Source organism: Melanerpes formicivorus, unplaced genomic scaffold (assembly GCF_026170545.1).
Source record: "Melanerpes formicivorus ecotype bairdi unplaced genomic scaffold, bMelFor1.0.p_v2 SCAF_121, whole genome shotgun sequence".
In the NCBI taxonomy this organism is placed as follows: domain Eukaryota; kingdom Metazoa; phylum Chordata; class Aves; order Piciformes; family Picidae; genus Melanerpes; species Melanerpes formicivorus.
The window spans coordinates 877,317-898,341 of record NW_027142473.1 but is presented as its reverse complement, the minus strand read 5'-3'; the positions used below and the strand labels follow the sequence as shown (position 1 = coordinate 898,341).

General features: G+C 54.7%; 4 protein-coding genes across 4 annotated transcripts; all 4 read left to right on the top strand.

Annotated features, from left to right (window-relative positions):
- The first annotated feature begins 1,410 nt into the window (after positions 1 to 1,410).
- LOC137456312 (fatty acid-binding protein, liver-like) lies at positions 1,411 to 5,430 on the top strand. The gene is made up of 4 exons (XM_068167636.1): positions 1,411 to 1,524; positions 3,252 to 3,424; positions 4,734 to 4,826; positions 5,314 to 5,430. The coding sequence occupies exons 1-4, from the start codon at positions 1,458 to 1,460 to the stop codon at positions 5,362 to 5,364; spliced, it is 384 nt and encodes a 127-aa protein (XP_068023737.1). The 5' UTR covers positions 1,411 to 1,457; the 3' UTR covers positions 5,365 to 5,430.
- Positions 5,431 to 12,379: 6,949 nt separating this feature from the next.
- LOC137456300 (feather beta keratin-like) lies at positions 12,380 to 12,791 on the top strand. The gene has a single exon (XM_068167623.1). The coding sequence runs from the start codon at positions 12,401 to 12,403 to the stop codon at positions 12,716 to 12,718; it is 318 nt and encodes a 105-aa protein (XP_068023724.1). The 5' UTR covers positions 12,380 to 12,400; the 3' UTR covers positions 12,719 to 12,791.
- Positions 12,792 to 16,074: 3,283 nt separating this feature from the next.
- LOC137456298 (feather beta keratin-like) lies at positions 16,075 to 16,486 on the top strand. The gene has a single exon (XM_068167621.1). The coding sequence runs from the start codon at positions 16,096 to 16,098 to the stop codon at positions 16,411 to 16,413; it is 318 nt and encodes a 105-aa protein (XP_068023722.1). The 5' UTR covers positions 16,075 to 16,095; the 3' UTR covers positions 16,414 to 16,486.
- A 3,283-nt stretch (positions 16,487 to 19,769) lies between these two features.
- LOC137456297 (feather beta keratin-like) lies at positions 19,770 to 20,181 on the top strand. The gene has a single exon (XM_068167620.1). The coding sequence runs from the start codon at positions 19,791 to 19,793 to the stop codon at positions 20,106 to 20,108; it is 318 nt and encodes a 105-aa protein (XP_068023721.1). The 5' UTR covers positions 19,770 to 19,790; the 3' UTR covers positions 20,109 to 20,181.
- The last annotated feature ends 844 nt before the right edge of the window (positions 20,182 to 21,025 follow it).

Below are 21,025 nucleotides of genomic sequence, written 5' to 3'. Positions count from 1 at the left end.
CCCATGACAACCTCTTGAGGTTTAACAAGGCTAAGGGCAAGGTCATGCAGCTGGGTCAGGGCAATCCCAGGCACTGATCCAGGCTGGGCAGGGACTGGCTGGAGAGCGGCCCTGCAGAAAAAGCCTTGGGGGTGCTGGGGGAGGAGAAGCTCAGCAGGAGCTAGCAGGGAGCACTTGCAGCCCAGAGAGCCAAGCAGAGCCTGGGCTGCAGCAAGAGAAGTGTGACCAGCAGGGCCAGGGAGGGGATTCTGCCCCTCTGCTCCACTCTGCTGAGACCACAGCTGGAGCTCTGGGGCCAGTTCTGGAGCCTCTGTGCCAGGAAGGATCTGGAGGTGCTGGAAGGTGTCCAGAGGAGGGCCACGAGGAGGAGAAGAGGGCTGGAGCTGCTCTGCTGTGAGGACAGACTGAGGGAGTTGGGGTTGTGCAGGCTGGAGAAGAGAAGGCTCCCAGGAGACCTAATTGTGGCCAAAGGCCTCCTGGCTGGGATCAGCAATGCTGTGTCGAGCAGGAGCAGGGAGGGAATTGTGCCCTAGGACTCAGCTCTGGGGAGGCCACACCTGGAGTGTTGGCTTCAGTTCTGGGCACCTCAGTACAAGAGAGCTGTGGAGGTGCTGGAGCCAGGGCAGAGGAGGGCAAGGAAGCTGGGAAGGGCCTGGAGAATAAATCTGATGAGGAGAGACTGAAGGAGCTGGGGATGGTTAGTGTGAAACAGAGGAGGCTGAGGGAGACCTCACTGCTCTCTGCAGCTCCCTGCAAGGAGGTTGTGGAGAGGTTGGTGCTGGTCTCTGCTCACAGGTCATTAGTGACACAACAAGAAGCAATGGCCTCAAGCTTTGACTGGGCAGGTTTACACTGCACAGCAGGAGATATTTTTCATGGCAAGAGTGGTCAGGGACTGGAATGTGCTGCCCAGGGAGGTGGTGGAGTCCCCAAGCCTGCCTGTGTGGTTCGGATGTGGTGCTTGGGGCTATGGTTTAGGGTGACCCTTGTAGAGTAGGGTTCTGGGTTGGACTTGGTGATCCTGAGGGTCTCTTCTAACCTGAATGTTTCTGTGATTCTGTGATATTTTTATTCATTCCAGCCTCCTCTTTTATTAATAACCTGCAGCAGTGCTTCAGCCTGGGAGCTGCTTAGGGCATTTGGCTCTCTCCTCTGATAATTAATCCGTCTGCACACTTTTGTTGCTGTCAGCTCTTCATGGATGCCATATTGCTCCCTCCATAAAATGGGCTGTTGAGATCTTCATTGCCACTACCTCTCCTGCTGCACATCAAGGCCTGCACAATGCAGAGCCATTTATCTCTGGACCCTGACCAATTTGATGTTAATGTTTTAACAGACCCATAAAATAATTACATCACTTTACCTCTGCCCAGCCATGGGGCATTATAAAGCAAGGCTCTGCTGCCCAGCACAGCACCTTCTCTTGGCACAGGGAGCACAGCGAGCCCTGCACCATGAGCTTCACTGGCAAGTATGAGCTCCAGTCCCATGAGAATTTTGAGCCTTTCTTGAAAGCCTTTGGTAAGTGCCTGCATCTGCCCTGTGCATGCATCTGCCCTGTGCATGCATCTGCCCTCTGCCTGATCTGCCCTCTGCCTGCATCTGCCCTCTGCCTGCATCTGCCCTGTGCTGCTTTGCCTCCACAGTCCCCAGTGCTCCCTGGAAGCTGAGCTGTGCTGCTGCTCCAGGCTGAAAAGCTCTCCCAGTTTCTCTGCCCCTGCTCTCTTACAATCCTTGGGGGATATCAACTGCATGTGCATGGAGATGTGATCTCAAAGCAGATGAAAGAGCCTCTCTGCATGGTGGCTGGAGTTCAGGAGAGGCTGGGTGAGATTTTGTGGCCTGCAGAAAACTGGTCCCAGCAGGCTCTGCAGCTGAAAACTGACAGCAGGGACAAGCAGTGACAGCAGTGACAAGCAGTGACAGCAGTGACAGTAGTGTCAGCTGTGACAGCAGGGACAAGCAGTGACAGCAGGGACAGCAGTGGCAGCAGTGAGAAGCAGTGTCAAGCAGGGACAGCAGGGACAGCAGTGAGGCAGTGAGAAGCAGTGTCAAGCAGTGACAGCAGTGACAGCAGTGTCAAGCAGGGACAGCAGTGAGGCAGTGAGAAGCAGTGTCAAGCAGTGACAGCAGTGACAGCAGTGTCAAGCAGGGACAGCAGTGACAGCAGTGACAGCAGTGTCAAGCAGGGACAGCAGTGAGAAGGCAGCTGACATGCACGTCACAAGCTGTGGTAGCTGTAGGCTGTACCTTTCAAGTGGTAGAATGGAAATCAATCTCTCTTGGGTGTGCAAAGGAAACTGATGCTAGTTCTCAACAATCCATTGGAGAGAGAGAGATCTACCAGAAGAAGCAGTTTGCTCAACTTCCTCTCTCTCTCTTGGTTTCCTCCCTCTGGCACACACTAACTTTGTGCTTCTGCTGGCTTCTGCTGACCTTGGCTGCATTCTTTTGGCTAAGTCTAACAAAATCACTCTCTGCTCTTTTCTCCTGTGCCTTTGTGTCCAGGGGGGTAAGGGGAAACAGGGAGTGGAGAAGCTGTCAGCTGCCCTGGGTTTTGGCCAGGGGGTTCTTGTGCTCTCACACATTGTAGATCCCTGTAGATATTCTCATCCTGTATCTTTTGTGCAGGTTTGTTGCATTCCATTGCAGATGGTAGTTTTGCTTGTAAATACAGCTTGCATTTGCTTCCAGCTGGGCTGGGATGGCAAATTTAATATTGGGGAGGCATTTTCAAGCCACCACACAAGCCAGCAGCACCTTGGTGGCTTGGGGCAGCTGTGGATCTGCTCTGTCAGGCTGCGAGGTTTAAGGGTGAGCAGGAGCTCCCTCAGCTCAGCATGGTGCTGCTCAGTGCTGCTGCCAGGCCCTGAATTCCCCCAGCCAGCAGCAAAGTGCTCAGGGTCGCTCCAATGCATTGCCAGCAGTGTCCCTGCCAGGCAGCTGCTCCTCTGGGGATTCAGGAGGCTTTGTGCTGCCCCTGAACAGCTCTCAGCCAGAGGGGCTCCCCCTGCCAGGTCAGCTTCAGCCTTTGGGAGAAGATTTTGGTGACCTGCTTCTGAGGGACCCTAAATCTCACAAAACACCTCCTGGTTCCCTCTTTCTGCCTCAGGTTGTTGCATTTTCTCTGCTGGCCCCCCATGGAAGGAAGGACAAGTGGGGGGTTAGTTTCTCTCTGGTGCTTAGCCAGGGGCATAGCTGCTCTGCATCACCAATGGCTCCACCCAACAGCTCTTGTTCCTGGGCAGGAATTCCTGATGATGTGATCCAAAAGGTCAAGGACAGCAAGTTCACTGCAGAGATTGTGCAGAATGGGAAGAAGTTTAAGACTACTACAACCATGGGCTCCAAGGTGATGAAAAATGAATTCACCATTGGGGAGGAGTTTGACTACGAGCTGATGACAGGAGACAAAATCAAGGTGAGTCACCAGCTCCTCCTCTGCCAGGGTTGGGGGAGCTCAAGGACATTAAGTTGCATTTCCAGCCATCTCCTCTGCACTTGGGAACAGGGACTGACCAGAGCAGAGGTATTAGAGCTGACAGAGGGAAGGGCCCTGGGCAGTTCCCCAGCCTGGCTCTGTCTCTCACAGTCTGCATGCAGGACTTGATGTGATGGGAAGAGACTAACTGCTGAGACCAAGTCTACAGGCATGGCAGCCACTGCCCTGCTGCCTGCAGGCCCTCAGCTCTCTTAGGAATACTTTCTGGAAAGGAGAGTCCATTCTGGAGTCACCTTCCTGAGAGCCCAAGACTCTCAAGTTCCCCAACCAGCACTTCTCCATACCCAGATGGCACAAGGCCAGAGGCTTCGGAGCCCATGTAGGGATGGGTGATGGAGATGATTTGGTCAACTTTCCTGACAGCAAAAGACCTGAAAGATTTGAGGTGGGAAATGGTTGACTCTCCGTCCTGTTGCAGTATGAAACATATCCCACCCAGGTTTTGCTAACTCAGAGGCAGTGCAGGACAGGCAGCCACTCAGTCACAGCCCAACAGTCACAAGTCCCAGCAGCTGGCAGCCTCTCTGCCAGCCTTTTCCACCGCTGCTCTTTCCACTGGGGGAGATGATCTGGTGAGGATTTATCATTCTTGAGACTGGGTCAGCTCCTGTTCCTGGACACAGCTTCCAATGGTTCAGAAAATGCCAGGACAGCAGCACCAGCAGCAGCAAACTGCCTACAGCCCTGCCTCAGGAGAAGCTGCCACTGCAGGAACCTTTGTGAGCAAGAAGGATGAACAAAGAAATGCTCCAGTGAGCCCCAGCAGCTCTGTCACCATTTCCAGCATCACTCATGTCCCTGAGCAGAAGCTGTGGGAAGAGTTTTGTCCACTGTAAATCAGCAGCTGCAGGGCAGACGAACAAGTCTGAGAGATGGACGGACAGAGGAACAGACCTGGAGGCTGCTGTAGCAGTGTGCAGCAGTTGGGTGGTGAGGAGGAGCCAGCATGCCCTGGGCCAACTGTGGGGGCCCTGCAGTCCTCTTGCAGCAGGCATGCAGCTGCTCTTGGTCTGGGTGCTGCATGAGGAGCTGCCCCAGAGAGCAGGAGGGCTGCACAGAGGGAGCAGCAGTGCCAGGGGAAGAGCCTTCCTTCTTCTCCTCCAAAATGTTCCAGACATCTTGCAGGGGGAGTGGCAACAACTCAGTACAGAAGAGGAAGGAAGGACACAATCTGGGGGGTGAGATGCTCTCCAGCAGTAACAGCAATGCCTCTGTCCTCTCCCACCAGGCTGTTTTTAATCTGGAAGGGGACAACAAACTGGTGGGAAACATTAAAGGGATGAAGTATGTCAACGAGCTCAATGGAAACATCATGACCAGTGTAAGTGTAGAAGGGAAGAGCATGGGGGAATGGTGCAGGCAGCTGCATCCAGGAGACTGGCCTTAGAAAGCCTGCAGAGGTGCTGTGGATCTTTGGGAGGTGTGGGAGATGAGGCCATGCCTTCAGACAGGCTCTCAGCCAAGGCTGGTCACTCAGCCAGGCTCTGAAAGCAGTTTTTCATTATAGTCAGGTCCCCAGAATGCACTTCCAAAGCCCAGCAGGCTTTACTGATCAGATCCTCAGGTAAGGAGGGCACATTCGCAGCCACCCAGAGCTGTAGCTGTGTGTCTGGGCCTGGCACTTGTAAAGAAGACATCAGCAGACTGCTCCTTCCTGCTTGCTTTGAGGTACTCATGAAGAAATCCAAAGCTTCACTGATTGAGTTCACAGGAGATAGGGTGGGGAGCAGTGCTGCTTTGGTTTGCATGTCAGACCCTGTCTGGAGCCAAGTATCATGAAAAGCTAATCCCCTCCATTTCTCATTCAGGTAGCCACCATGGGCGACATTACCTACAAGAGGGTCATGAAGAGAATCTAGAAGCTGTGCACACAGCAGCCACCTCTCTGTGTAAAATGTGTCCATTAAAGTCAACTTTGTACTAAAGGCCTCCTCCTTGCCATCCGCCTCTGTCCCCTTGCTCCAAGGAGATGCAGGGCTGGGCACATTCCTGCAAGCCCTGCCAGAGCCTGGGCAATGAGCTGAGCAAGGGCTGTGCTGCTGCTGGGGAATGGAACTGAGCTAGGCTGCAGCCTTGCAGCCATTGAGTCACCTTCTGGGATGTGCTCCATGCTGCTGAGCACTCTTCCAGAGCCTCCTTCCACCCTGGGGAGCGGTGCCAGCATCCTGCCAGGCACGTGCCAGTGGTCATGTAGCCACAGCTGACCTGGCTGGGTGGCTGCAGTGGGCAGGGCAAGGGCTCTGTTCCCTTTGCTTTCACACGTGGCCAACATGAGCACAGGGCAGGGCTCAAAGATTGCCACAGCAGATGGGCACCCCAAGGACAAACAGCAGGGCTTAGCTCAACAACACCTGCAAAGCAGATGCTGGGCTATAGTGGACTCAGATCTGCAGAAACATGGAAGCCAATCGAAGACCTGTCCACAGAGAAACCTTACCAAGGGAATTCCTTCCTTACTTGTTGATTCCAGAATCCTTTGAAAGTGAACCTAGCTGTTCTGCAGCCTTGTCATCTGCTACTAAAGCAGGAGTCCCTTACTGTGATTGAGAGATGGAACAAAGCTTGATACAAGCAAAGTGTCTAATTTATTGTACAAAGTCTTTTCTTTATGTATGCTAACCTAATCAAAGCAACTTGTGATTGGTTATTAGATATGTCCGTGCAACAGTTACAGACTCATGATTGGCTGCTGAGAAAATGCCAGGGAACACACATCCTTTGGCAAGGCTCAGACAGGTGTTAGACAAAAGACAAACACACACACATCTCCTATCTAGCTTCAGACAGAAGACAAAAGACTCTGTTGCAGTGTTTACCAGCTCCTATTTTCAGGTCCTTGTGTAACTTCCCTCAGTCACAGTGGCTGTTGGTAATCAGCTTTTTCCTCTCTACACAGCTGCAGTTTGTTCCCAGGGTTTGTGGCTGACAAGAGCTAAAACATTTCCTTCTATCAGCTGAGCATTGCTTGAGGTTCTACTCCCTAAATTCAGTTCTTCATTTCCCCCTTTCTGTTGCATGACAAGAACCTTCTTAAGAGAACAAGCAAGCAAGCATTGTAAGCATTGCAATATACAAGGTAACAGGCCAATGGCATCCTGGCCTGCATCAGGAACAGTGTGGCCAGCGGGAGCAGGGAGGTCATTCTGACCCTGTACACTGCACTGGTTAGGCCACACCTCGAGTACTGTGTCCAGTTCTGGGTCCCTCAGTTTAGGAAGGAGGTTGACTTGCTGGAAGGTGTCCAGAGAAGGGCAACAAAGCTGGGGAGGGGCTTGGAACACAGCCCTGTGAGGAGAGGCTGAGGGAGCTGGAGTTGCTTAGGCTGGAGAAGAGGAGGCTCAGGGGAGACCTCATTGCTCTCTACAACTCCCTGAAGGGAGGCTGTAGACAGGCAGAGGTTGGTTTCTTCTCCCAGGCAGGCAACCAGCACCAGAAAAAGAGGACACAGTCTCAAACTGCACCAGGGGAGGTTTAGGCTGGAGGTTAGGAAGAAGTTCTATACAGGGAGAGTGATTGCCCATTGGAATGGGCTGCCCAGGGAGGTGGTGGAGTCACCATCATTGGAAGTGTTCAGGAGGAGACTTGATGGGGTGCTTGGTTGCATGGTTTACTTGGTTGGGTGGTGTTGGATGATAGGTTGGACACGATGATCTTGAAGGTCTCTTTCAACCTGGTTTATTCTATTATTCTAAAATTAACAAAAAGAGTAAAGCAACAAAAGCATAAATGACTGTTTTGAGAAGGCTATGAAGGCAGCCAGAAAGCTCCCAGCTACCAAGCAATACATCTAACCAATCCCAACTTTTATCTTCACAATATGTTGAAACTCCTTCGTCAAGGATCTGGATACTATGATGGATAGACTTAGAGTGGTCAGGAAGACTCTTACAACACATACCATCAAAATCCTCCCAACCATCTCCTGGCGCTAAAAGCAAACAATCAATCGCTGCACTATTCTGTGGCGTGGTGTGACAAACACTGTCGCCATCTAATGAAAGACCTAGGAGTTGCATTATTCTGGTTTGGAAGCCAACAACCAATTTTATCTAAGGTTGATAAGGCCTTTGCAACAGCAACCCACAGTACCAAAGCAGAAGTTGTAAAACGCTGGCTAAAAGACCAAAAATCGATGTTACCATCCCATCAGGGGTAAGTGCATGGGTGCTTGTGAGAGACTAAAAGTTGGCTCTCCTGGTGTGACTCAACAAAGATAAAATCTCTTGCTGCTTGCCCAGACAATATGTGTTGGGCAGAGCCACTGGAAGGAAGGTGCAAAGATCATGTAGGAATCCTGTCTACCAATCCTGGATGCAAATCATTTTGTGATTGCATCATGATAACACTGGACTGCAGCTGGCCTACAACAATGGCCCAAGGACCCAGCCATCAGGCCTTCAGGACAAGATCATTTTCCAGCCATCAGATACCCCAGGAAGGGAGGATAGTGAGACAATGGATTCACCACCTGCTTCCTGATATGTAAGGAGTATGAGGGCAGGCAGATGGAGAAGGAGGAGGCAGAGGCCTCCCCCCTCCATTCAGACCCCCGCCCAAACACACAGCAATACACAGAAAGATTTCCTGGGGAACGATACCTGGATATTTACCTAAGGATGATTTCCTGGCCCCTGAATTCCTGAGGGACAATACTTGGATACATACCTAAGGACTAAAAACTGTATAAAAGACTTGAGCAACTACTGGCTTGACAGAAGAAAAAACGCAGGAGAAAAACAGAGATGAAGGAAAACACAGGAGAAGGAGCATGCCGCTGAGAAGGAAAAGCCTGGGACAATGCTGCTCCGGAGAAAAGAGGCCGTGGAGCCTGGAAGAAGCAGACTGAACTCTCTCCCCGTGTCCTAAGTTCCGCCTGCTGCAACTCATGGAGCTGAAGAGGCTGCCCAGAGGACCACCTCTCTTCTACAGCCAAAGCCTCAGCACCCTTTCTCTACAGATCCAACATCTCCTGCAGCACCTTTCCTCCACAGACTCAAACTGTCTTGTGGGGGGTGAGAGGTGTGGTAATATATTTCCTTTCCTCTTCTCTCCCTATTCTCTCTCTCCCTCTCTATTTTCTCCCTCTCCCCTTCTTATTTCCGCTTTATTTATGTAATAAATAGTCTAGCTGTTGATATTTTGGCCTCGTTTGTGCCTCTCATTTCACAACATGGGAATATTCAAAAGAACTGAGTCTCTTTCCCTCTCCGGACCAAGACAGGGCTCTGCTTCACCCTATGAGGACAGCGCTGTTGATGACAATCGGTGTTGCAGAATAGAAGATGTATTAGGGGTTAATACCGAAAGCCACCCAAGGCTACATGGGCTCCCTTTTATATGGCAGGGAACTGCAGCCCAGGCTCTGTCTCCACAGATAAAAAACATGCCTCCTGGTAGTTGTTAATGAATATTGCTTGACTTGGAAACATTAGGTGTTGTAGAGTTACACCACAAACTAGCATTAAAAAAAAAAAAATAATTATTAGGAGAAACATCCCAGGCCCTGGATTGATCTTTAGCCCTGCAATTAAAATAGAAACAGAAGTCTATTTTCACAGATCCTAAAAGTTGAAGCTCCTGCAGCTCTAAATTAGCGCCTGGGAGGTGGGGGGGTCCATAAATCCCACCTGTCTGTTAAATTTCTAGGATGCATAATGTAATGGGTTGGGGCAGACCCCCTCCCCACCATGGGCAGAAATAACGACTCAGACAAACTGATTGCAAAAACTGGTGGAGAGTTTCAATGAAAAAAAAACCAAAAAAAAACCCAACAATGAAAGGTTTACAGAGAACCACAAGCACCGTGACAAAGAGAGAGAGATTCCAAAACATACCCAAGAACGTCCCATCCCCAACTGGGGGTACACCCAAAACCCCCCCAGGGCTCTTTCTCCCCCCCAACCCAGCCTGGGGCCTGGGCAGGCCCAAGGGAGGCAGCTCAGCCATTTTACCTGGGCAGAAGCAGGGGACGAAAGAGGAAGTGAAGATCCCGTGCTGATGTTTTATAGGGGAGCAGGGCATTATGGGAAACAGAATACCTGGTTTCCTGTGACCACCCCCTGGGCTGGGCCCACCCCTTGGGACCTCCCAGGTGTGGTCTGTGCAGTGGCATCCAGGCCAGCACCCAGCCTAAACCACCACACATAATTATTTGAGAAAGAGCTGAGGGGCCTGGCCACTTACCCAGAGGTGGTCCTACTAGACAAGTAGATAAAGGGTTCTCAGGAGAAGCTGTAGCCAGGCACAAGGTGTCTCGGCCAGTTACATTAGCAAGTGTAACCCATGCATTAGTTTTTGGTCAGGGAGGGGGATACAAGGATTCTAAGCCCTACTCCAAGTGTCATGAAACAAACAAAACAGACAAACATTTTCAACATTTCCAGAGGATTGATCAGAAATCTGCAGCTCGCTGTCTCGCTGTGTCCATTACTCCTTTTCAGCTTCCTCATCTGGAGATGACAAAGGCGCTCAAAAAGGTCAAATGTTCTTGGCTGGAATCCACCAAGAGCCTCTTTCTGTGGAAACATAAGCATAGCCTCTGCCCCATGCTACTAAAGGGTATGGGCCTAAAATCTTACTTGTTTCAGGATCACAGATGTATCATAGTCATAGTATCAGTCAGGGTTGGAAGGGACCACAAGGATCATTTAGTTCCAACCCCCCTGCCATGGGCAGGGACACCCCACACTAGATCAGCCTGGCCACAGCCTCATCCAGCCTGGGCTTAAACACCTCCAGGGACAGGGCCCCAACCACCTCCCTGGACAACCCATTCCAGGCCTTCACCACTCTCATGGGGAAGAACTTCCTCCTCACCTCCAGCCTGAATCTCCCCACCTCCAGCTTCATTCCATTCCCCCTAGTCCTATCACTCCCTGAGATCCTGAGAAGCCCTTCCCCAGCCTTCCTGTAGGCCCCCTTCAGATACTGGAAGGCCACAATGAGGTCGCCTCGGAGCCTTCTCTTCTCCAGACTGAACAGCCCCAACTCCTTCACTCTGTCCTCACAGGAGAGGTGCTCCAGCCCTCTGTTCATCCTCCTGGCCCTTCTCTGGACACCTTCCAGCACCTCCACATCCCTCTTGTAATAGGGGCTCCAGAACTGGATGCTGTATTCCATCAGATCAGCACCAGATGAGCACCAGTGCTTTCTCATATACTTACAGAGATGAATTAGTACTAACATGTCTAACAATAGGAGGGTTATAATCTAATAAAGAACAATTAAAAAAATAAAAAGCATACAGAGCTTTCTGCAATCTTGCTTCCGGACTTGCATTCCCCATTCCCCTGCTTCAGCATTTGCTGAGAACACTCAGAAGGTGACTGACCAGGGGGGAATGAGGAATACCTGTGGTGTGAACAATTCCCCAAGAGTTAAAAACTTATTTAAATGCAGCACAAATGTATGCTGCAGCATTATATATTTTTATCTGAGCAGGAACGCCCAATGTGGCAAAGGACCATAAAAAGTGACTGCATGTGTCTAGTAACTTTTCTCCTCTATGACAAAAGTCACACAGGGCTCCAGAAAAGATATTCATAGAGGAGTGAATGTATTTAAGGTAACCAAATTCAGAAAAATATCTACCATCCATTAGCCAAAACTACAAACTCTGAAGTCCTCTTGGGTTAACTACACTGGAAACAAAAGGAAAGTAATGTACCTGACAATCAGGACGTACAGCTATAATGTAAGCAGCCCATCCACCCCACACCCATGGCCTGCTACGACCGCTGCCGCCCCGGCGGACCCTCCCCACTGGCCAACAGCTGCAACGAGCCCTGCGTCAGGCAGTGCCAGGACTCCCGCGTCTTCATCCAGCCTTCCCCCGTGCTGGTCACCCTGCCAGGACCCATCCTCACCTCCTTCCCCCAGAGCACCGCCGTCGGATCCTCCTCAGGGGCTGCCCTGGGCACCGAGCTCAATGCTGTGCAGAAGCAGGAGCAATCCTACTTGGCTTTGCCCTCTCTCATTTTCTCCCTTCAGGAGCTCATAAAGCCCTTGGAGTACTCCTGGGTTCCCTGCTTTGGCATCCACAGGTCAAGAACTCTTCCCTTGAGGAGTTCCAGCCCAAGCTCTCTGTGCAGCCAGCCTGCCCTATCCCAATGCCTTCTCATTCTCCAGGAAGTGGTCAAGAAGCCTGTGCACATGGCACTTTGGGATCTGCTTTAATGCCCGTGGTGGGGCTAGCTCAATGGTTGCACTTGATGCTCTTAGAGGTCCTTTCCAATCCAAACAATTCTCTGATTCTGGGACTCGATGACCTGCTGCTGAGCCACCCAGAGGTCCTGCTTGAAGAATGTCTGCTCATGCCTGCTCATCCTGGACTCCTGTGCCCTTCAGGACGGCCTCCCAAGATCCTTTGTCAAGCAGGTTACTAAACAAGGCCAAGTGTGTCCTCTGCAACTCCAGGGTGGCAGAGCTGCTGACCTCACTGCTTACTCCTCTCAGAACAGAAGGCTCCACCATTGAGGAACCGCTGTGCCCAAGACGGCCTCCAGGCGCCAGCTCACACCCAGCTCCTTCTTTGCCCACAAACAACAGGGCCAGAGGAGCCGTTGCAGGGCTGCCAGGAAATGAGACCCCCGGCCACAAGGCACCCACAAACCACAGCACCCCAGTGCCACGCCGTGACCTCACTGCTGACACCCCACCTCTGCTGGGCTGGGCTCACCTCTGCTGACAGCCCTGCCAGCATAAAGCCGGCCCAGCGCCTCTCTCCCTCACAGACGCCTCCTGACGCCTTCTCCTGCGCTCTGCTCCCTCCACCAGGTCAGCCTCCAGCCCCTCACCCTCCTTCTCCTGCCCCACTGGCCATCTCTCTCACACCCCCGAGCCCCTGCGCTCCCTCCACACCCTCTCTCTCTTCCAGGAACCCTCCACCCCACACCCATGGCCTGCTACGACCGCTGCCGCCCCTGCGGACCCACCCCGCTGGCCAACAGCTGCAACGAGCCCTGCGTCAGGCAGTGCCAGGACTCCCGCGTCTTCATCCAGCCTTCCCCCGTGCTGGTCACCCTGCCAGGACCCATCCTCACCTCCTTCCCCCAGAGCACCGCCGTCGGATCCTCCTCAGGGGCTGCCCTGGGCACCGAGCTCAACGCCCAGGGAGTGCCCATCTCCTCCGGCGCCTTCGGCAACGGCTACGGCTACGGCTTGGCTGGCCTGGGCTATGGCTGTGGCGCCGCAAGAGGCTCCTACCCCTGCTGAGGGCCCTGCACACCAACCCTGACACCACACGCAGCCTGCAACAGCTCCTGCAACACAAGCCCCTGGCCTCATGCTCGCCCTGCTTGCCCCTCACACCGCCTCCCTTCCTGTGCCTTGCTGCTCCTGCCTCTGCCCTCTGCTTTGCCCTCAATAAACTTCTCCTGCAGACCAGACCCACATGCCTCCTCTGAATTTCTTCTCAAGGCCATCCTCACCTGGCCTTTGCAGTCGGTCATAAAGGTCCACAAGAGCTCTCCTCACAAATATGCCACCAGCAACACCTCACAGCGGCACCTTGGGAGGGTTTGGATTGTGACGCAGCCCCAGCAGTGCTTCACACAAAGGCTCCAACACCACAACATTCCTCTGCGATGCCTCTGGCCAAGTCCCACCACAGGCTGCCCAGCTGACCACCAGCCTTGCTGTCGAACCCTCACTTGGTGTAGTGCTGGGTTCTTCTTGGACCATCTGCCTGGCCGCTGTCCCCATTCCACCCAGGTGGCTGTCCCCCGGCCATGCTCTTACCTTCCTATGGCATCCTCAACTCGTCCCCTGGAGAGCAGCCTCAGGACACCACCTCCTCTTCACTGCAGGCTCTGGACTAGCATCCCCCTAACTGCAAGGTCCCTAGACCACCTCTGAGGGGTCTGCAAGCAACCGTCTCTCTGATCTGAGGTCACACAGAAAGCTCCCTCTGGGAGGTCAGCTGCCTGCTGAGTGTGGGCTCCCTGAGGTCCTGAGGACCAGAAGCAAGAGCAGGCCCTTGGCCCTGCTTGGCTGGGCTGGTGAGGCTCCTGTGGGGCGGCGTGGCCAAGAAGGTGGCAGTTTGGGCACATTCCCCTCTGCTACCCTTTTACCTCTCTGCCTTCTCAGCCTGGCCACTTAAACCTTGACCTCTGGCCACTGAAGATCTTTGCTTGCCCCCCACTTGCTTCTCACCAAGGCAAAGGACCTAGAGATGTTGGTCAATATCCAGCAGGAGATCAGCCAGCTTGTGCCCAGGTTGCCAAGGCAGCCTCCAGCCTCCTGGCTTGGATCAGCAAGAGTGTGAGCAGCAGGACCAGGACAGTGACCATGCTCCCACACTGTGGGGCACTGTGGAGGCCACACCTCCCATCCTGTGTTCCCTTTTCAGGCCACTCACTCCCAGGACGACATTGAGGTGCTGCAGCAGGTTCAGAGAAGGGCAATGAAGCTGGTGAGGGGTTTGGAGCACAGGTCTGGAGAGGAGCAGCTGGGGGACCTGGGCTTCTTCAGCCTGGAAAACAGGAGGCTGAGGGAAGAAGACCTTTGGAGTGTGTGCAAATCTCAGAAAGGAGGTTGGAGACTGGTAGAGGTTGGTCTCTTCTCCCAAGGAACAAGGCATAGGGCAAGAGCAAATGGCCTCAATTTGCACCAGGGGAGCTTTCAGTTGGATATGAGGAAGAATTTCTTAATGGAAAGGCTTGGCGAGCCCTGGAGCAGGCTGTCCAGGGCTGGAGGGATGGAGAAGCTGTGCAGATGTGCTGCTAAGGGACTTGTTTTAGTGGTGGCCTTGGCACCACGAGGATGCTTCTTCTCAATGCTTCTCAGCAGCAAGCAACCATGCTGTTGGCCAGGTGAGTGGGAGAGACAGCTCTCCCTGGGCTTGCCTTTAAGGGCATGCCCATATCTCCATGCCACAGCAAGCCCTGGCTGCTCCCAGCACATCTCAACACACTTCAACACCATGTTTGACAAGGAGATGGCAGCACTCTTGCATCACAGGCTCACTTGAGATGGAAACCTCCATCAAAATAACCCAGCCCAGGCTTTAACCAACACTACCAATCCAACACCAAACCATGGCCCAAGGCACCACAGATAGAGCAGAGTTTTGGTGACCCTCATACCATTGCCATACCATTGTCATACCATTGCCATACCATTGCCAGCTTGGTCCCCAGGGCAGCGTCTGCAGCTCCCAGCTGTGAGCAGCCACTTTCTCCAGGAAGAGGCTACGGGGCACACTGGCCAAGAGCTTCCTAAAGCCCTGCTGAAAACCACCCAAAGCTTCTCCCTCATCCACCACGTGGGGCACTTGTTATGGAAGGAGATCTGCTCAGGCAGGCAGCACCTGCCTTTCAAAGCCCTTGCTGACTGGGCCTGATGGCCCAGTTCTCCACCATGTGCTGTGGGATGGCACTCAAGATCATCTGCTCCATCACCTTCCCTGGCACCAAACTCACACCAACAGCCCTGTAGCGTCCAACATTCTTGTTCTGGCTCTTTGGTACCAGGACTGCTGGGAAACAATGGAAGGAGTCTTGGAGAGCTCCTCCACCAGCTCACTCAGTAGCCTTGCCTGCCTCCATCCAGCCCCACAGACCTGGCTGTGTCTCACTGGTGCTCCTTACTGACCATTTCCCCTTGGAGAAGACAAAGGCACTTCTGCTGTGCAGAAGCAGGAGCAATCCTACTTGGCTTTGCCCTCTCTCATTTTCTCCCTTCAGGAGCTCATAAAGCCCTTGGAGTACTCCTGGGTTCCCTGCTTTGGCATCCACAGGTCAAGAACTCTTCCCTTGAGGAGTTCCAGCCCAAGCTCTCTGTGCAGCCAGCCTGCCCTATCCCAATGCCTTCTCATTCTCCAGGAAGTGGTCAAGAAGCCTGTGCACATGGCACTTTGGGATCTGCTTTAATGCCCGTGGTGGGGCTAGCTCAATGGTTGCACTTGATGCTCTTAGAGGTCCTTTCCAATCCAAACAATTCTCTGATTCTGGGACTCGATGACCTGCTGCTGAGCCACCCAGAGGTCCTGCTTGAAGAATGTCTGCTCATGCCTGCTCATCCTGGACTCCTGTGCCCTTCAGGACGGCCTCCCAAGATCCTTTGTCAAGCAGGTTACTAAACAAGGCCAAGTGTGTCCTCTGCAACTCCAGGGTGGCAGAGCTGCTGACCTCACTGCTTACTCCTCTCAGAACAGAAGGCTCCACCATTGAGGAACCGCTGTGCCCAAGACGGCCTCCAGGCGCCAGCTCACACCCAGCTCCTTCTTTGCCCACAAACAACAGGGCCAGAGGAGCCGTTGCAGGGCTGCCAGGAAATGAGACCCCCGGCCACAAGGCACCCACAAACCACAGCACCCCAGTGCCACGCCGTGACCTCACTGCTGACACCCCACCTCTGCTGGGCTGGGCTCACCTCTGCTGACAGCCCTGCCAGCATAAAGCCGGCCCAGCGCCTCTCTCCCTCACAGACGCCTCCTGACGCCTTCTCCTGCGCTCTGCTCCCTCCACCAGGTCAGCCTCCAGCCCCTCACCCTCCTTCTCCTGCCCCACTGGCCATCTCTCTCACACCCCCGAGCCCCTGCGCTCCCTCCACACCCTCTCTCTCTTCCAGGAACCCTCCACCCCACACCCATGGCCTGCTACGACCGCTGCCGCCCCTGCGGACCCACCCCGCTGGCCAACAGCTGCAACGAGCCCTGCGTCAGGCAGTGCCAGGACTCCCGCGTCTTCATCCAGCCTTCCCCCGTGCTGGTCACCCTGCCAGGACCCATCCTCACCTCCTTCCCCCAGAGCACCGCCGTCGGATCCTCCTCAGGGGCTGCCCTGGGCACCGAGCTCAACGCCCAGGGAGTGCCCATCTCCTCCGGCGCCTTCGGCAACGGCTACGGCTACGGCTTGGCTGGCCTGGGCTATGGCTGTGGCGCCGCAAGAGGCTCCTACCCCTGCTGAGGGCCCTGCACACCAACCCTGACACCACACGCAGCCTGCAACAGCTCCTGCAACACAAGCCCCTGGCCTCATGCTCGCCCTGCTTGCCCCTCACACCGCCTCCCTTCCTGTGCCTTGCTGCTCCTGCCTCTGCCCTCTGCTTTGCCCTCAATAAACTTCTCCTGCAGACCAGACCCACATGCCTCCTCTGAATTTCTTCTCAAGGCCATCCTCACCTGGCCTTTGCAGTCGGTCATAAAGGTCCACAAGAGCTCTCCTCACAAATATGCCACCAGCAACACCTCACAGCGGCACCTTGGGAGGGTTTGGATTGTGACGCAGCCCCAGCAGTGCTTCACACAAAGGCTCCAACACCACAACATTCCTCTGCGATGCCTCTGGCCAAGTCCCACCACAGGCTGCCCAGCTGACCACCAGCCTTGCTGTCGAACCCTCACTTGGTGTAGTGCTGGGTTCTTCTTGGACCATCTGCCTGGCCGCTGTCCCCATTCCACCCAGGTGGCTGTCCCCCGGCCATGCTCTTACCTTCCTATGGCATCCTCAACTCGTCCCCTGGAGAGCAGCCTCAGGACACCACCTCCTCTTCACTGCAGGCTCTGGACTAGCATCCCCCTAACTGCAAGGTCCCTAGACCACCTCTGAGGGGTCTGCAAGCAACCGTCTCTCTGATCTGAGGTCACACAGAAAGCTCCCTCTGGGAGGTCAGCTGCCTGCTGAGTGTGGGCTCCCTGAGGTCCTGAGGACCAGAAGCAAGAGCAGGCCCTTGGCCCTGCTTGGCTGGGCTGGTGAGGCTCCTGTGGGGCGGCGTGGCCAAGAAGGTGGCAGTTTGGGCACATTCCCCTCTGCTACCCTTTTACCTCTCTGCCTTCTCAGCCTGGCCACTTAAACCTTGACCTCTGGCCACTGAAGATCTTTGCTGGCCCCCCACTTGCTTCTCACCAAGGCAAAGGACCTAGAGATGTTGGTCAATATCCAGCAGGAGATCAGCCAGCTTGTGCCCAGGTTGCCAAGGCAGCCTCCAGCCTCCTGGCTTGGATCAGCAAGAGTGTGAGCAGCAGGACCAGGACAGTGACCATGCTCCCACACTGTGGGGCACTGTGGAGGCCACACCTCCCATCCTGTGTTCCCTTTTCAGGCCACTCACTCCCAGGACGACATTGAGGTGCTGCAGCAGGTTCAGAGAAGGGCAATGAAGCTGGTGAGGGGTTTGGAGCACAGGTCTGGAGAGGAGCAGCTGGGGGACCTGGGCTTCTTCAGCCTGGAAAACAGGAGGCTGAGGGAAGAAGACCTTTGGAGTGTGTGCAAATCTCAGAAAGGAGGTTGGAGACTGGTAGAGGTTGGTCTCTTCTCCCAAGGAACAAGGCATAGGGCAAGAGCAAATGGCCTCAATTTGCACCAGGGGAGCTTTCAGTTGGATATGAGGAAGAATTTCTTAATGGAAAGGCTTGGCGAGCCCTGGAGCAGGCTGTCCAGGGCTGGAGGGATGGAGAAGCTGTGCAGATGTGCTGCTAAGGGACTTGTTTTAGTGGTGGCCTTGGCACCACGAGGATGCTTCTTCTCAATGCTTCTCAGCAGCAAGCAACCATGCTGTTGGCCAGGTGAGTGGGAGAGACAGCTCTCCCTGGGCTTGCCTTTAAGGGCATGCCCATATCTCCATGCCACAGCAAGCCCTGGCTGCTCCCAGCACATCTCAACACACTTCAACACCATGTTTGACAAGGAGATGGCAGCACTCTTGCATCACAGGCTCACTTGAGATGGAAACCTCCATCAAAATAACCCAGCCCAGGCTTTAACCAACACTACCAATCCAACACCAAACCATGGCCCAAGGCACCACAGATAGAGCAGAGTTTTGGTGACCCTCATACCATTGCCATACCATTGTCATACCATTGCCATACCATTGCCAGCTTGGTCCCCAGGGCAGCGTCTGCAGCTCCCAGCTGTGAGCAGCCACTTTCTCCAGGAAGAGGCTACGGGGCACACTGGCCAAGAGCTTCCTAAAGCCCTGCTGAAAACCACCCAAAGCTTCTCCCTCATCCACCACGTGGGGCACTTGTTATGGAAGGAGATCTGCTCAGGCAGGCAGCACCTGCCTTTCAAAGCCCTTGCTGACTGGGCCTGATGGCCCAGTTCTCCACCATGTGCTGTGGGATGGCACTCAAGATCATCTGCTCCATCACCTTCCCTGGCACCAAACTCACACCAACAGCCCTGTAGCGTCCAACATTCTTGTTCTGGCTCTTTGGTACCAGGACTGCTGGGAAACAATGGAAGGAGTCTTGGAGAGCTCCTCCACCAGCTCCCTCAGTAGCCTTGCCTGCCTCCATCCAGCCCCACAGACCTGGCTGTGTCTCACTGGTGCTCCTTACTGACCATTTCCCCTTGGAGAAGACAAAGGCACTTCTGCTGTGCAGAAGCAGGAGCAATCCTACTTGGCTTTGCCCTCTCTCATTGTCTCCCTTCAGAAGCTCACAAAGCCCTTGGAGTACTCCTGGGTTCCCTGCTTTGGCATCCACAGGTCAAGAACTCTTCCCTTGAGGAGTTCCAGCCCAAGCTCTCTGTGCAGCCAGCCTGCCCTATCCCAATGCCTTCTCATTCTCCAGGAAGTGGTCAAGAAGCCTGTGCACATGGCACTTTGGGATCTGCTTTAATGCCCGTGGTGGGGCTAGCTCAATGGTTGCACTTGATGCTCTTAGAGGTCCTTTCCAATCCAAACAATTCTCTGATTCTGGGACTCGATGACCTGCTGCTGAGCCACCCAGAGGTCCTGCTTGAAGAATGTCTGCTCATGCCTGCTCATCCTGGACTCCTGTGCCCTTCAGGACGGCCTCCCAAGATCCTTTGTCAAGCAGGTTACTAAACAAGGCCAAGTGTGTCCTCTGCAACTCCAGGGTGGCAGAGCTGCTGACCTCACTGCTTACTCCTCTCAGAACAGAAGGCTCCACCATTGAGGAACCGCTGTGCCCAAGACGGCCTCCAGGCGCCAGCTCACACTCAGCTCCTTCTTTGCCCACAAACAACAGGGCCAGAGGAGCCGTTGCAGGGCTGCCAGGAAATGAGACCCCCGGCCACAAGGCACCCACAAACCACAGCACCCCAGTGCCACGCCGTGACCTCACTGCTGACACCCCACCTCTGCTGGGCTGGGCTCACCTCTGCTGACAGCCCTGCCAGCATAAAGCCGGCCCAGCGCCTCTCTCCCTCACAGACGCCTCCTGACGCCTTCTCCTGCGCTCTGCTCCCTCCACCAGGTCAGCCTCCAGCCCCTCACCCTCCTTCTCCTGCCCCACTGGCCATCTCTCTCACACCCCCGAGCCCCTGCGCTCCCTCCACACCCTCTCTCTCTTCCAGGAACCCTCCACCCCACACCCATGGCCTGCTACGACCGCTGCCGCCCCTGCGGACCCACCCCGCTGGCCAACAGCTGCAACGAGCCCTGCGTCAGGCAGTGCCAGGACTCCCGCGTCTTCATCCAGCCTTCCCCCGTGCTGGTCACCCTGCCAGGACCCATCCTCACCTCCTTCCCCCAGAGCACCGCCGTCGGATCCTCCTCAGGGGCTGCCCTGGGCACCGAGCTCAACGCCCAGGGAGTGCCCATCTCCTCCGGCGCCTTCGGCAACGGCTACGGCTACGGCTTGGCTGGCCTGGGCTATGGCTGTGGCGCCGCAAGAGGCTCCTACCCCTGCTGAGGGCCCTGCACACCAACCCTGACACCACACGCAGCCTGCAACAGCTCCTGCAACACAAGCCCCTGGCCTCATGCTCGCCCTGCTTGCCCCTCACACCGCCTCCCTTCCTGTGCCTTGCTGCTCCTGCCTCTGCCCTCTGCTTTGCCCTCAATAAACTTCTCCTGCAGACCAGACCCACATGCCTCCTCTGAATTTCTTCTCAAGGCCATCCTCACCTGGCCTTTGCAGTCGGTCATAAAGGTCCACAAGAGCTCTCCTCACAAATATGCCACCAGCAACACCTCACAGCGGCACCTTGGGAGGGTTTGGATTGTGACGCAGCCCCAGCAGTGCTTCACACAAAGGCTCCAACACCACAACATTCCTCTGCGATGCCTCTGGCCAAGTCCCACCACAGGCTGCCCAGCTGACCACCAGCCTTGCTGTCGAACCCTCACTTGGTGTAGTGCTGGGTTCTTCTTGGACCATCTGCCTGGCCGCTGTCCCCATTCCACCCAGGTGGCTGTCCCCCGGCCATGCTCTTACCTTCCTATGGCATCCTCAACTCGTCCCCTGGAGAGCAGCCTCAGGACACCACCTCCTCTTCACTGCAGGCTCTGGACTAGCATCCCCCTAACTGCAAGGTCCCTAGACCACCTCTGAGGGGTCTGCAAGCAACCGTCTCTCTGATCTGAGGTCACACAGAAAGCTCCCTCTGGGAGGTCAGCTGCCTGCTGAGTGTGGGCTCCCTGAGGTCCTGAGGACCAGAAGCAAGAGCAGGCCCTTGGCCCTGCTTGGCTGGGCTGGTGAGGCTCCTGTGGGGCGGCGTGGCCAAGAAGGTGGCAGTTTGGGCACATTCCCCTCTGCTACCCTTTTACCTCTCTGCCTTCTCAGCCTGGCCACTTAAACCTTGACCTCTGGCCACTGAAGATCTTTGC